Raw genomic sequence first — 17,193 nt, forward strand, 5'->3', positions numbered from 1 at the left:
ACCCCATTTTGTCGTCCGGAGGGAGGAGAGACCCGATGAGAACAGCCATTCCCACGGCTGATAATCAACTATGCAAAGTTCCCACGGTGTGCTTTTCACACTCAAACAAGCAGTTGCCGAGTTTGATTAGTATCATATATATACAAATTATCTACGCAAATTTATAATAATATACATTTCAGTGCATAAAAGTATAAGAAAATATTATATTTTGACGCAATTCTTTATTTGATGTTTGAAAATTTGATATTAAGGATCATTAGTTGTTTTAATGAGTTTGGATTCTTGGTCTTCAACGTGCTTGTGGGAATTTCTGAGGCCCAGCTCTGCACTGTGGACTTGCAGCAACTAGCAGCACAGGGATGAGAAAATTCGCCCGAATCGGGCTATGTTGAAGCGGAACCCCCTAAGTCGTGCGAAGAACCATGGTCGAGACAAAATAGTTTAACGTAAGTATTGTCGATTTTAAGATAAATATGTACAGTTACATGCGGGTTATGTCTTATTGTATAGAGTAGATACCTAGGGTTTAAATATCTGTCGTTTTCAATTAGAAGATATGTGGTATATCGTTAGCAGTAAGTCGAGTGAATGTGAAGTTCGTAGTGTGACCTGACGGTGAGGCGAGTGGTAGGTCGTGGTATTGGTAGCGGTGTAGATGGTGTGCTAGTGGGTATAGCAGCGGTCTGTACTTGCCACGCCACGCACGCTTCACCACACTAACTTGGCAGTTGGCAGGGAGAATGCAATGCAATACTCCGCTCTCCCGTCAACAAAATTGTGACCATGGCCGAAATACCTGCTAGAAGATACTTGCTCACGTTTTTATTAAAGGTGAAAGTCATATTATTACTCGATATCAGGCCGTCTTGAGTTTCATGTTAACTATGATGTACGGTATTCTTACATGTAGATGGTCCATGGTCGTATGGACAAACAACTAGAGAAATCATGGATATGGTGGTGGGAAAAGGTATGGTCATTTACAGTTGTAGGTGGTGTATGTTTTTGCCTGGGTAGCGAACAAGCAGCTTCCTCAAGCTCAACACATAAATGAAACCTTGATATGTCTACAATTGTATCTCTACTCTAGACAGAAAAATCCATCATTCCGGAGGAATATTTTCTTCTTCTATCATCTTCTTCTTCTTTTAAAATTTACCAGCTCTCCTCTGCCGTGGAGACATGTCATGTATAGGCCTAAACCGTTACATAGACATACTATACAGGACTATACAGGACTAGGGGTAGGAGGGGATTCCGTGAAGCCAGACGCAATATCACGGTAGAACATATCCCCGACAACCACCAGATACAGACCGATCTAGTGCGGTAAAGTCTATCTCTAACATTAGAATAAATTTATGACTAGGGTTTAGAATACAGACATCAAGAAAATTTAGTTTTCTAGAAAAGGAGACCTGTGGTATTCATGTCAGAAAATGTGTTGTGCTGTATGCACATACATGTACAGCTGCATACTTAGCAATGTTGTTATTTTTGAGAATTTACAAGGGGAATTATATTTTTATTAATGTTAAGATAAACAACTTGCAAAATCTACAATCTATCACTGGTCTATGTCCTATTAATGTAGACCTTATTGTCTCCCAAGTGAAAATGAATCATCAGCTCTTCTCCTGAAAAGGAAAAATTATCATTCCTCATTTTGACTACATGTATGGTACTTGACTGTGAATTCAACCATGTTTGAAATAGTCTCAAGTCTAAAAGTACCAAGAACTTCTGTAAAATGGATATTTTTGCTCGACTAATTTTTCACGCTCAGCTGTGTTTTTTTATGCCGCGGAGTCGTGACATCAAGTAGATGTCTACTGGAACATACAAGATGGCAAGCAAAAATATCTGCATGCTTTTATTTTCACACTGATTTCTGATTGCGCAAAACAGTTCCAACACAGCAAATATTTCCACTTTTACAGTAAGTGGTTATATACTTTTGCAGTATACTATATAAATCGTACACAAGCTGTTATTTTGGGGAAGGTTTAATTTTTTTGAATTTCACAAATTTCACAAATTAACAACCCATGAAAATATCACCTTGAGCTAGTCTACTAGTAGACTTACAGAGAACCTCGCGTTAAAGGTCTGTGATCTGCACATTTGCACAAAATATTTCATGATAAGAGGCCAACATTATATTCTTATACAGGTGACTCCTTGGAACTGGTAGTGAATGTTTTCTATTGTTCTTATCAAAATTTTGAGCAAGTAAAATGTTAAGATGTACATGTACATAGATAATAACTAAGGGACCTACATTGTACGTGTAAATGTGAACTACATTTTTATGAAATTAAATTTTAAAGGGAGTGCATCAATCAATAATTTGTGGAAATGAAAGGTCAGTTTTCTGAGACTTAAGCTGATTTTTAGTTGCTGGTTCATTTGAATTTGTCTTTTTGCAATGCTGCAAGCTGGCACTGGTCTGACGGTCCCTGACCAGTAAGAACAGTAAAAATCACTGTCGGACCAGTAACTTTCTTAGGAATGGACCAGTAAAACATGGAAGCACAGGGTACCTACTGGTCCGACCTGTCTGTTGGACCAGTAGAAAAAAAAAAGATGGGTTTAATAGTGTGCAGCCCTGCTTTTTTGACCAGTTGTGAACCTGTTAGGTTCATTGGTCACTTCATCCACTGGTACCAGTCTAATCCAGCAATACTTTTTGTACAATTGTCTCAAAATCACAGACTAGCCCAAATGCTGTCATTATTGATGAAAATACATTGTAACCCCAACGCCTGTAGGGGCCACTTAAAGGGACTGTACAGTACTGGTTGAGGTGAGGATTTGACTTGTACCGTTTTCCGAGATATTTAGAAACCACTCTATGAAATGTTAAAGAGCATTCAATTTTAAATTGAATCAAAAATTTATTTGATGAAAATCATTTTTGAAATGACTGAGATATCTAGTAACAAGGTAAAACGAAGAACTCGGGACTAATAAAAGTCTTGGCCTGTCAATTTTATTAGGATACAAAAGCTTCTTTTTTTATGTCAGCCATTTCAAGACCAATGTTCATCAATAAACATTGAATCCTTCTTGAAAATACACTGTACATGCTCTTTCACATTTCATTATGAGGTTTTTCATTATCTCACCAAAAAAGGACAAAATGTTATAAACCTTAAACCTCACCTCAACAGGTACTGTTACAGTCCCTTTAAAGACCCTGAATTAGTTGAGACCATGTTGATTAAAAAACATGGACTTTCATGCAGGCATGAAAAATACAGTTTGAGTCCAAGTCTGGGAGTTGTAGCCTTTTACAAGGCACTTTAATCTTCATTCGCTGGGATTGGTTTACATTGTAGAGGACACTAGAAGCCATCACTCCCCAATATATGTGCAAGAGTCATGCACTATACAATAATGTGTGTGTACAGAATGTGTACAAAATGTTAGCATTTCATCAACGGAATAATCACTTCATTAACAAAATGGTCATTTCATCGACGAAATGACTGATTTCGTAATGAAATAATCCGTGTGACACTTGCTACCCCATACATACGGTTTTTGTCCATGGCTTTAACCGTGGACAAAGATGGTACCACCTTTGTGAATTCGGGATAGTTTCTATAGAGAGTAGAGAGAAATGCAGGTGAATTGATGACAGCACCTCATACTCTCGGGGTGAGATCTATGAGCCACATTCAGTAAGAACGGCTTTCCACTGCACTGGCAATGCAAAGGGATTAACAAAGAATTGATATTGATCACAATTCAAGGAACTTACCTAAACATCAGTCAAGTCAATACACACATGTACAAGAGTGTGACTTTGACTTACGTGTAGACACAAGAAAAAAAAAAGTCAAAATCGTGCTAGTCAAGAAAAGTAGCCTCATCTTACAGTTGAACTTTGCTTGAGTGGAAGCCCTTTCTGAAGTCAAGAGGATGAATGTCCACGGGGTTGACTTTTTATACCCCCGCCAAACGAAGTTTGAAGGGGGTATATAGGAATCAGCGGACGGTCGGGCGGTCGGGCGGTCGGGCGGTCGGTCCGTTGCAAATCTTGCGTCGCGAACTACTTCCTCAGTTTTCAACCAATTCCCATAAAACTTGGCACAGATGCGTGCCTTGGGTTGTAGATGTGCAAGACGCATTTTTTGACAGTACCCAAAAGTATGTTGCCATGGTAACGGCATATTATGGGCAAAAATGGGTACAAATCTTGCGTCGCGAACTCCTCCCACAGTTTTTGATCAATTTTTATGAAATTAGGTACAGATGTTCATCTGAATATGTTAATGTGCAAGACACATATTTCCGCAGTGGCAAAAAGTGCGTTGCCATGGTAACGGCATGTTATTGGTAAAATATAGGGCAAAATGCTTCGTGGCAAAACTGCTTCATCAGTGTTCTTCCAATTCTCATGGAATTCATATTGAATGTTTGTCTTAGGATATAGGTCAGCATGACACATTTCTTGACAGTGACAAAAAGTATGTTGCCATGGTAACAGCTCACATATTATGAGCCAAAATGATGGAAAATTTTGTGTTGCAAACTACTTCCTCAGTTTTTGCCCAATTTCCATGAAACTTGGTACAGATGTGTGCTTTTGGTTGTAGATGTGCAAGACGCATTTTTCGACAGTACCCGAAAGTACGTTGCCATGTTAACGGCATATTAATGGCAGAAGATCAAGGAAAGATCTTGCGGATTTAACTACTTCCTCAGTTTTTTGACCAAAGCTTATGAAATGTTGTTTGGTGGGGGTATAACCAGTCGCTGTAGCGACATTTCTAGTTTTTTTATACACTAACTTTCAATTTTCATAATCAAGCATTTTGTATTGAAGGACAAGTCCACCTTTCTAGACATGTGGATTGAGTGAATGCAATATTATTAGAACACATCAGTGAGGGTTTCAGGAAAATTGGACCCCCGTTCAAAAGTTATAAATTTTTAAAGCTTCTGCTAAGTCACTGCTGGGTGAGAAGACTACTACAACTTGTGATGTCACATGTGTACAACAATATAAAGAAAACATAAAGAAAATTCAACATACTTTTACTTTCCTCGCATAATAAAAGAATGCCTTACTTGCCCTTTCCAGAAGGCAAGGGGAATAATATTACCTTTAACATATGTCAGCGACAAGCCGAGGAAATGTGCACTTTTTTCAAAAGATAAAAATATATTAAATTCTCTTTATATTCTCCATATATCGTTGTACGCAAATGACATCATACATTCCAGTAGTTTTCTCATCCAGCAGTGACTGCGCTGACACTTTAAAAATTCATAACTAGTGAATGAAGTGTCCAATTTTCCACAAACTTTCAATAATTTGTTCTAACAATATTGCAGCATTCACTCATTCCACACGTATATGAAGGCGAACTTATCCTTTAAGAAAGTAAAAAGGAGAGGTAGGCCTAAAGGAAGAATCTAGTACCAGTCTGCAGGTGGTTTATAAATTGGGAACCTGACCCTAAAGTTCTCTGTGTTGTGTGTGTGTGTGTGTGTGTCTGTATGTATGTGGAGGCCTGGGGAGGACATGTAGGCCTATTCTATCTTTGTTTTACGTAATGTAGATAACCAGGCTTTAGTAAGGGGCAAATTCAGGAATTCTGTAGGGGGAGGGGGGCAAACAATACTTCTGGGTTTCATCTCATTTTTTTTTCTTTTTATGGACTTTTATAACAACAAATAAATAGGGGGTGCACCCCCCCCCCCCTCCCGATCCCGCTACTGGTAGTGGTTCACTGCCATGAGATCTTTGCAGGTGAACAAATCAACTTGTCTTCAGCAAACATGTCTTGAGCTGATAGTGATAAGCAGAGGAAATACGTTTGGAAATATGCTTAATCAAGCCTAATCAGGGAGATGTGATATTTATAGGACAGTAATTAAAGTCGAATACAAGCTTTTCAACTTCAGTTTGTTTGGTTGTTTGGTTGTTGTTTTTTTCATGCAAGTGATTCCACCACTTAAATGGGAATGACCCCCCAAAAAATACATGTTGATTGAGTGGATGCAGCATTATACAGTGTTGTAGAAAACAGCAGTGAAAGTTTGAGGAAAATCGAGCAATCTGTTCAAAAGTTATGAAATTTTGAAGTTTTGGTGATAAGATCGCTGGATCAGAAGACTACTACTGATCATGACATCACATATGGACTGCCATGTATGAAAGAAAATTAATCATTTTTCACTTTTCTAGCATAATGAAAGAGTACTAGACTTACTTCTTCAGAAAGCAGGAGGAATAATATTACCCTTGAAATACAGTGTATGTATAATGTCAGTACCAAGTTCAGGGAATGTGTACTTTTCATATGAAATGATATTTTGTGAAATTTAAATACTTTCTTTAAAGCTTTCCTAATAAAAGGTGGGACCCACCTTTTTTATCATTGCTATGTTTTACTTTGGTTTAGAATATCTCAGCCACTTCAAAAACAATTTTCATCAAATTAAGTGTGAATTCCTTTTAGAAATCTACATTTTTCAACATTTCATGAAATGGTTTTGAAGTATCTCGCAAAAAGTTAAGGGCTAAATTCTCACCTCAACCAATATTATACCATCCCTTTAAACAAAATGAATGCCTAGTCATGTATACACTCCCAACCAGTCATTTGCTCGGGATCTGCTTTATCATTAAATAAACATCTTTAATGTTCTGTCTTATCCTTGGGATGTCAGAGAAGCAGAGATAACTGAAAGTAAAAACTATTTTGAAGGAGAGTGACGTCTTTCTTATCCTCTCTCATCACAGGTCCAAACCAAGATGTAACGCTACGGTGATTCGTTTGTCCCATCCTCAACAAGAGCCAAAAGACATCCTACTGGACAAACACTAGTCTCATTCCAGGTGTTACTACAAATCTCCATCAGATACTCAATTCTGATTCACCCTACACTGACTGTACATCACAGTGTTCAGTGTCGACATCTACCATATCACAGTTTTCTAAACAGACGCCCATTGCTGTATCAAAGTACCTGTAGTATGAATGATAACACACTCTCTCTATAACAACATTGTCATGCTCACACAAAAAGAGAGTGTTTCAGTAGAAATATTTCTTGAACAATCTTTCTGTAGAAGTGACCTTATAAAGTTACAACCAAATCTGCAGCATGTTCAAAGCTAGCGTTGCCATGATTTCAAGACTGTAAGGAGTCGCTGATCTGTGAGACTTTGGTGGCCGACTCCTCATAACATTTTTATGCAACTCAGTGAGGATGAATCCACACTATGAAGCACTCAACCTGTCACATAGAGACATGGTTGCCGGGGGTGGAGACTTGGTTGCTAGGGGTGGAGACCTGGTCGCTAGGGGTGGAGACATGACTCCGGAGGGAATGATGATTTCCAGAAGTCACAGTATGATGGTTGGAGCCACAGCGATGCCCTATGTCATGACGGCTGACATCACAAAGTATCACAGTAAGTTGAATTTGCCTCTAGTTTTTAATTTGCAGTGAGTTGCATAAATGCTTTCATTCACAGTAAGTTTTATTTACTGTACATGGTCTAATGTGCAGTAATTCTTTCTTTTTTCTTTTTTTTTCCTTTCCCAGGTATATAATTATGTTTGAATTTGCAGTAAGTTTGATTTGCTGTACATGCTTTTAATTCACATTAATCTCAGAATGTCTCATCTTTAAGACCCAGTAGTGTAGGGAGGGAGGGTTAGCCTGATTAACCCGTTGAGGATGGACTGATTTTGCTGCAACGCGCATTTCCCATAGACCCCTGCCTGAGTATACTCAGGACTTGTCCTCAAATGGGTTGAATTGCTTTATTCACTGTGTGTCCTCTGGGGTATACACTAGGAGAGAACAGTAGTGGAGGTCTCCCATAATTTGCCCTTTAGTGAGTATGACATGTGCATGGAAGCATTTGATATGCTTCAGGGCAAGAGTCAATTCCAGGTTAGAATCTTCTGCTGCATGTATGCTTAGTATAAAGCTGTACATAATTTGTTACAGGGATTCCCAAACATAATTCAACCCAACCTTTCCATTGCATGGTCTTCCCATGCTACATGATAAATCAAGCAAACTGCCTCATTTGTACAAGTAATGATGTTACAGTATAAACTTGTTAAAAATCACTCTAAATATTGAGATGAAGTGATTCATTATGCAGGTAAGCTTACCACAGATACTGGAATTGAGTATCACAAGCAGTAGTAAAAACAAGTAAACAAACAAACATACAAACAAGAACAAAACAAACCAAACAAATCCTCACCTCCCGAGTCTAGAGTCTCTTCATTGTACTCCTTTGATATCGCTCTGTCCCACTCCTCATTGATATTCGCTTTACCCCCACCCTACTCTTTAGCCCCACCCTACTCTTTACCCCCACCCTACTCTTTAGCACCACCCTACTCTTTAGCCCCACCCTACTCTTTAGCCCCACCCTACTCTTTACCCCCACCCTACTCTTTAGCCCCACCCTACTCTTTAGCCCCACCATACTCTTTATCCCCACCCTACTCTTTAGCCCCACCCTACTCTTTAGCCCCACCATACTCTTTATCCCCACCCTACTCTTTAGCCCCACCCTACTCTTTACCCCCACCCTACTCTTTACCCCCACCCTACTCTTTAGCCCCATCCTATTCTTTAGCCCCATCCTACTCTTTACCCCCACCCTACTCTTTACCCCCACCCTACTCTTTAGCTCATCCTACTCTTTAGCCCCACCCTACTCTTTAGCCCCACCCTACTCTTTACCCCCACCCTACTCTTTAGCCCCACCCTACTCTTTAGCCCCACCCTACTCTTTACCCCCACCCTACTCTTTAGCCCCACCCTACTCTTTAGCCCCACCATACTCTTTATCCCCACCCTACTCTTTAGCCCCACCCTACTCTTTAGCCCCACCATACTCTTTATCCCCACCCTACTCTTTAGCCCCACCCTACTCTTTACCCCCACCCTACTCTTTACCCCCACCCTACTCTTTAGCCCCATCCTATTCTTTAGCCCCATCCTACTCTTTACCCCCACCCTACTCTTTACCCCCACCCTACTCTTTAGCCCATCCTACTCTTTAGCCCCACCCTACTCTTTAGCCCCACCCTACTCTTTACCCCCACCCTACTCTTTAGCACCACCCTACTCTTTAGCCCCACCCTACTCTTTAGCCCCACCCTACTCTTTACCCCCACCCTACTCTTTAGCCCCACCCTACTCTTTAGCCCCACCATACTCTTTATCCCCACCCTACTCTTTAGCCCCACCCTACTCTTTAGCCCCACCATACTCTTTATCCCCACCCTACTCTTTAGCCCCACCCTACTCTTTACCCCCACCCTACTCTTTACCCCCACCCTACTCTTTAGCCCCATCCTATTCTTTAGCCCCATCCTACTCTTTACCCCCACCCTACTCTTTACCCCCACCCTACTCTTTAGCCCATCCTACTCTTTAGCCCCACCCTACTCTTTAGCCCCACCCTACTCTTAAGCCCCACCCTACTCTTAAGCCCCACCCTACTCTTTACCCCCACCCTACTATTTAGCCCCACCATACTCTTTACCCCCACCCTACTCTTTACCTCCACCCTACTCTTTACCCCCACCCTACTCTTTACCACCACCGCACTCTTTAGCCCCACCCTACTGTGGTATCACTTTCCCCATCTCACTATGGTACACTGTATCACTTTGCCCCCTATGTTACTGTGATATCATTCTCCCCACCCTACCAGGGTATTGATCACTAATATCCCAACCGTACTGAGGGGCCACTTTGCCCCACCCGATTGTGGTATCACCTTAGAATCCAAGCCATACTGATGTATCAGTAGTGCCTTGCCCCACGATAGTGTGGAATCACTTTGCCCCACCGGAGCTACAATGGTTTCACTTTGCCCAAGGAGCTTTGCCCCATGCTACTGTGGTATTACTTTGTAGTACTAGTATCACTTTATCCCCGCCCTACTGCGTAATGCATTGTATCCCAACAATTTAAGTTTTTACCATCAAATGTAAACAATCTGAATAATGTATTTATAAATCTTCCCAACAGATGTTCCGCAGTAGCAGATCCAGAGAGGGGCGTACCAGGCGCGTGCCTCCTATTTTTTATTTAGACAAAACAAAAGAAAAGAAAAAACGGGGGCTCATGCGCCCCCTCCCCCTTTAATTTTGTAAAGGCGCCTGTCTTGTATCCGCCCCTGCTTTGTTATCTCTTCATGCCATAAAGTCAAGTGTCTTTCTCATGGTCTTATAGTCTTGAATAGGGCAAGTCCAAGCTATTTGATCACACAAGACGGAAAATTCAAAATGTTTCAGTCTACATAAACTTGGTATCATTTTAAAGCTAAGAAGTTAAAATACATGAATTTCAAAAAGAAAAAGTAAAAATCCTTCTGCGTAACCAGCAATAAATTAATTAATATGCATTTTAAAATTTAGAGTAACGCGTGGGACATTCAAAAATTCTGCATTTTAAAATGTATTTTTTAATTTTTACAAGTTTTTAAGAAAATAAGTATGGTGACCTTAAGTCTGAATAACAAGTTATAAGTAATGAGGGATGGGCCAAAATTAGCATGTCCCACGCGTTACTTTTTTAGGTCATTATTTCTCATTTGCATAAAAGTTAATGATTTAATTGACTTGAAACTTTCAAAAGACCAAATTCGCAATGGACCTCATCATGTCCAAGAGATAAAAAGTTAGTCTGATAAATCTCATACTTGCAATTTTTAATTAAATTTAGTAACGCCTGGGACATTTCAGTAATGCATGGGACGATTTGTGTACAAGTCAATGGAAGTGTACTAAATCTTAGTCTTCTATGGGAAATGTGTACATTATTGAGGGATTTTTTGTAATTTCCTGAATTCTGACTTGAAATTTGGTGAAAAGTTCCACTTTGGATAAATAATTCACAAAAGATCATTACATGCTATATTCAAGGTCACATTCAAAGTCAAATGTCAAAAAATAAAGGATAACACAGGCATTTCATATTTTTTATTATATCTATTGTTCTGGTGGGCCTAAATCATTGAAATTTGCAAGAATTTATTAGAAATACATCTATTTAGATAATTAATACCACATATTAAAGTTTCTCTGAGCAAATGTGCAATTCACATCACAATATTCATAGTGACAAAAATGTCCCACGAGTTACTTGTCCCACGCGTTACTATACCTATCTTTCGATAATTGACCTTGAGAAAAAACAGTTTCATGATTTTTTCTGAAATATTTTGTTTCAGGTACAGTTATTGTTGTAGAAAAAGATGTTTGTAATGATTTTTTAGGATACCAAGTATTTTCACAATAATTGAGATAAAAAATAAAAGAAGAAAAAAATGACAATCTTTGTGGTCCCACGCGCTACTGGAGAATAAATTTGCATAAATCAAATACCGAATGCATGATTCTCAATATTTCTATTGTTTTGAACAAAGATACCTACGTACTAGCTATCAAAAGTAGCCCAGCATATGGAGTTTCAATCTAAACAGTGCAATAAGTAGGGCTAAATATTTTTGTGATGTCCCACGCGTTACTGGTGCAAAATAGCTTGGACTTGCCCAATAGTTAGTTTCACCCCATTTTTCACCCTATTTTCTTTTACCTTGTTGTGGAATGTAAGTTTCATGATAACTGTAATACAAGATGATTTTTTTAGTTAAGTACAACAGCAACAACAACAAAAAACCACACATCTACAGCTCTATATTGGCTGGGAATTCTGATGAAAACTTTTCACAGGGAGTATGAATTGGTCAGTTCTTATCACAGTGAAAGTTGGAGTGAGTGATTTCTTACTGAAATGAGATCTGTTGTGCCAAAGCAAGAAGGAAGGTGTGTACAATGTATCAATGTACCTGTGTCTTGTGCAACATAGAAAGTAGGTCATGTAAGGTGCCTAGGGTGAATGGGAAACGTACACCGTGGGAAGTTTGGCTTAGCACCGTGATTGGATCCCACTTCTGATGCTATCATAGTGAGAGCTATGGGTACGGAGGAACCAGGTATGTGATTTAACAGTCTAACAGGTTTAGTCTGGAAAAGACTACCTTTGTATTCTGAGAATCACAGTTTGCATAGAGATGTGGACCATACTTTTCAATGCTCTTCTTTTAATCCATTGAGGATGAGTCCCGAATATACTCGGGCAAGCGGCCATGGGAAATGCGTCTTGTAGCAAAATCAAACAGTCCTCAATGGGTTACTGAACGTCCCGTTTACATTAGGGAACAGTGATTTTAAAAATGTTGAAGATATCACTTTTGATACATATGTGTAGGTCAATTGTATCACAAAACATCCTACAATATAAAATTTTTGCAATAAAGCCTTAAGTACAACGTATAAGGAGATATCACCACTTTTCTCATTAAAGTATAACTGCAGATGGTTTGTTCCCATTTTGTATACATGTATACTTTAACACGAGTTATACTGATTCAGATTTTTAGATCATGGTTCTTTCTATCCCCAACTCACATCTTAGAACTACAATGTATTTTTAAGCAGTAATGCTTGGTTTTTGTTTCATCTGCAAATGATAAATTATGTCTTTAAGGAAGGGGGCAGAGCCTTCTCCATTCTTACTATAGCAAGACATGGTACACAGTATTTTCATGAAGTGCTTGTGTTAAAAAATTATGACATGATTATGATGGGTGATAAATTATGAGAGATAATTTGATTGTACAGTCTTTGAAAGGAGTTTATTGGTAGAGACCACCTGTAGATCAAATTCAAATATGAATAGATTTGAAATAAAACTTAATGAGTATGAAGTTTCAAGGTGCTACCATCATGGGTAATAATAGAATGAGAGGTTGTGAAGAGAATTGATCTGCAGAAATCACAGTTTTTTGATTAGCACAACCTTGATATCATTGCATGAAATTGTAGGTTTCTGAACTTCAGTATCATTCATGTTCAAATTTGTTTTGCTCATGAATCTGGTTCAGAAAACAAACCAGTAAATCCTATTTCCACTTTGATGTCATAAGTCTCTCAAATGAAGTAATGCCTAATGCCAACTGCTATCCTTTTGTGTTCTTGTTTTGGACTGTGAGAATAATTTTCCTTATAATGCAGTGAATAATGTTTGTATAAAAGTGAGCTCCTCCCTTCTATTATGATATAAACTCTGATAGATACAGTGTAGCTAAAACTTCTCTTGACATTTAACAAGTACTGTACACTTTGTACATGTGCATGTATTGTCTGTATGTCATGATGGTCAAACATGAATGAAAAGATAGAATAAATTTTCTTTTTACTTGTAAATGTCCTTCACTTCTAGATGTGAGATTTAATGGAAAGTAGAAGGAAACATAAATCACTACAACAACAAAAAACAGAACAAGTTCCAGTAAAATTGACCTGCTTATAGACAGATCATGATCTTATCTTTGCTTTTAAAAATTCTATCATTTGAAATACACATATGTATGTATGTACATGATATCAATATAAAATGTACACAAAGTCCATTTTTCTGATACAATTTGTGGTAGTGCAAATGTTTGCATGCCATACTGTACGAGCTGAAATTTTCACGCACAGATATTTTCGCGAACTGCTACTTGGAGACATTTTCTGTTGTTGGAGACTTGGAGACATGTTGTTAATTTCGCGGTTGCAAGGGTCTTGTTGTAACTGAACTTAGTTACAAGCACATTGTTATTTTCGCGTGTTGTTATTTTTGCGGTTCAAAGGCAATTCGCGAAATTCGCGAAATATAAAACCACAGCGAAAAATTTCAGCTCGTACAGTACCTGAACCCATTTTGCATATTGATCAATACACACATTCCATCCCTTAAACCATCACTACACCAATTACTATACCTATCACTACACCTACAAACCTCTACACCTGTCAATACACCCATTACTAAGGTGTAGTAATGGGTGTATTGACAGGCATAGAGATAGGTGTAGTGATGTCCATAGCAATAATCTATCAGTCTCATTGCTCCATTTATACTGAACCCAAACCTGCCCCATCACCAGATATTCCAAACCCACACCAATTCTACTCTTACACAAGCACCACCCAAAACCAATCCCATCTCTACACTTCACCCACACCAATTTCACCTAGCTGCCCTACACCAACACTACACCACACCAATTCCCTGTACTCCCAGCCCTGGCAAATCCCACTTGTTATCATGTACACCAATACCACGTCACTCCCATCCCACTTCTGTCCTACACTAACACCATCACTACACCACACTTGCACTGCTTTCAAACCCTTTCCATATGTCCTTGTGGACCTTACACCTTACACCTTAAACCCATCTTTACCCTTGTAAATTATTTCCACAGATCTGTTCCCTTGTCGAACCCCTCACCAATACTCACCTATTTTTCCTGTATCTCTTACTATTTCTTCACCCAATTTTATACCTTTTTTAATGATAATTAATCTAAGAGAGGAGGGCAAATAAAAGTGTACTGCATGGCTTCTTTTGTATAGCCTACACGTAGTTGAAATAAATACTACACTTGTACATCTTCTAAATTTGATTAAAATTCTTTGTCAGTCTACATTTTTGATGTACAAAGTATTTTATGTCCCAGCATCTAGTCAGAATTGGTCATCAGTTATAGAGCTCTCTGAATCATAATGTACATGAGTTATCGCTTTGACAGGATATGTTTTCCTTTGTGTATCTATGCAGAAAATATTTCAAGTTCTCAGATCACTGTGTACATGTATAATGATTGTACACCACTGTTTCTTCATTGTTGTGAAATCAACAAGAATCTCAGAACAACGGACATTAAGCATTTTCAGTATCAAACACACAATGCACATGTACGTACAAATTGTATGTGGTAGATCTAGAGGAGTGTATAGTCAAATTATACTGAATGCAACTATCCTGCAGGGTACAATTATTGTAGTACAGTGGACAAAATGTCTGAAATGCGAGACTAGGTGAAATGTTCATTAGTCCCTCCACAGCAGTGAGCCAGTGATATTTTCCCACCATAGACCTGTGTGTTAAACCAGGTCTCAATCTCTTCTTACTCTGGTCACATATTAGCTTGCTCCATTTGACTCATGTTTAGCTTTCCACACTGGCTTCCCTCAGATCTGATGGGGAAAAAAATAATAATGACTAATTTTATAATAATTTGGTAAAGGTCTTTGTTACGCTGTAATCCAATAATTCTGTGTTAAAGGGTGCATTTATACACATTGTGTGTACAGTGTACATGTACACTGCCTGCTCTTTTCTAGAAAACAGTGTGTTTCATGTGCTTCCTTCAATGGCTTCATGCATGTTTTACCCCCAGGTACATTTTGTGCACTGAAGGTAGACAGAACACACTGTAAAGCTTTTGGAAGACCAACAATGAAGATGTTGGCCTTGATTTTATTGTTATACTTTCTGTACGTCAAATTGTAGACCTTTTCTTGGACATGAGGAATCTCCTATAGTAACTTGACTCTCTTTGCCGCAAATCAATTCAGCTGGTCATTTTGACATGGATGTTACAAACTGTAAATCCACTGAATCCTTCACATAACATTTTATATTGTTTTGTTGTTCTGGAAGATATAAAGTATATGAGATGCAACCTGATTTAAAAGGGAAATTTCCTCAAATTGATGTGAACTGGGTGAATGCAGCAACATTACTGTAGCGGAACACATCAGTGAATTTTGTGAAAAAAAATCAGACAATTTGTTCAAACATTGATTTTCAAAGTTTTGTTCAGCCATTGATGGATGAGATGACTACAGCAGTGTGTGACATCACTACGCAGAAGGAAAAGTATTTATAGTTCCCCAGTATTTCATTTCTTGTGAAAAGTACACATTTCTCTGACTTGCTACTGACATACGGGTACAACACATGATTTACAATGTATGTTTATGGGTAGCCCGACCAGACGCCATGCGCTAGCGCTGTCGCAACTTACACTTGTGTACAGCGACAGGGCTGTGTATAGTTAGTTTATGCGTAGCTCTTTATTCTTCAGGCTTGCTCTCTGAAAGAGATACACAATTAAAGTCAGTTGATCTTTCATTGTGCTTCAAAAATTAAAATTTGAGGAACAGGGCTACTACACGCGTGTAAGTCTCACGCATTCTGAGTGAGACTCAAGCATTTAGGGACGATCTCACGCATGTCACCCATTTCACTCGCGTATTGGGCAAAGTCTGCAACTTGGGCCTATAATAATGGGCATAGCCCAAAGGATTAAAGTGATAGTTGCAATTGAAGGTATATTTCCCTTTTGTCTTTAAGATAAGTAAAAATAGTCACTTAAGTATGCACCTGATCGAACCCATAAGAGCTTAAAATTGAAAAAGCTCCCTACTGTGGGAGGGGTAAAAAAACCCTCCCACCCTCGCTCGCGTGCACATTTGTGCGCCGAGATGCCGAGTCATGAAAACCTCACTCATAAGAATTTTTTGAACTTGGCATTCCTGGAGGAATTCTTGTTAGATTTTTGTTTTGTTCTGCAGTGACGTCACAAAATCATCTTTGTCAATAATCATGATCAGTAAGTTACTTATTAAATGTAATGGAAGACCATAAACATTGTTCTTGGGACATGATTATATCATGAATATTTGAAAAAAAAAAAAGGAACTGCATTATTAGACTGAACGCTGCAGTCATACTACTCTTATTAGTTTATAAGAGACCCCCCCCCCCCCGCCTCTCTCTCTCTCTCTTTTCTTTCATTTTTGCCTCTCACAATTTGCAAGTATTTTACAGTATTTTTGTGAATGATTGATACACTTTGCAAATATTATTCATTCCTGATGTGTGTTTGTCTCTCTCCATGTCCAGATTCACCAAGCATCTCGTCACATTCACAATCACTTGGTATGGTTTCCAGGACAACGGCCAGCCCTCACCATGGTAACAATGGAGCCACTTCAGTGCGGAGTCCTCCGAGTCCTACTCCCAGCTCTTCTCCCTCTCATGTGGGAGGCAATGCTATGCATCCTGAAGACCTCCCGGCAAGGTTTGTGTGTATGCTTCATATTCAAACTCCTCAGTCCCACACATTCATTTAGACTGATGGCTTCACAGTCAAACTCTGTCCCACCCATTCATTTAGATTGATGGCTTCAGAGTCACACATTTCAGTCCCGTCCGTTCATTTAGATTGATGGCTTCAGAATGTAATTCCTCAGTCCCACATGTTTATTTTAATCGATAGCT

At 38.9% G+C, this 17,193-nt stretch overlaps 1 protein-coding gene across 1 annotated transcript in view; it reads left to right on the forward strand.

Moving 5' to 3' along the window:
* The first annotated feature begins 342 nt into the window (after window positions 1-342).
* Window positions 343-17,193, forward strand: part of LOC140246977 (recombining binding protein suppressor of hairless-like) — a 33,421-nt gene continuing 16,570 nt past the window's right edge. The window contains exons 1-3 of the mRNA XM_072326283.1: window positions 343-449; window positions 6,764-7,438; window positions 16,816-16,993. Coding sequence (XP_072182384.1) covers window positions 7,234-7,438; window positions 16,816-16,993 — 383 coding nt within the window. The 5' untranslated portion in view covers window positions 343-449; window positions 6,764-7,233. The remainder of the gene's footprint in view (window positions 450-6,763; window positions 7,439-16,815; window positions 16,994-17,193) is intronic.

Source organism: Diadema setosum, chromosome 3 (assembly GCF_964275005.1).
Source record: "Diadema setosum chromosome 3, eeDiaSeto1, whole genome shotgun sequence".
NCBI classification, from domain to species: domain Eukaryota; kingdom Metazoa; phylum Echinodermata; class Echinoidea; order Diadematoida; family Diadematidae; genus Diadema; species Diadema setosum.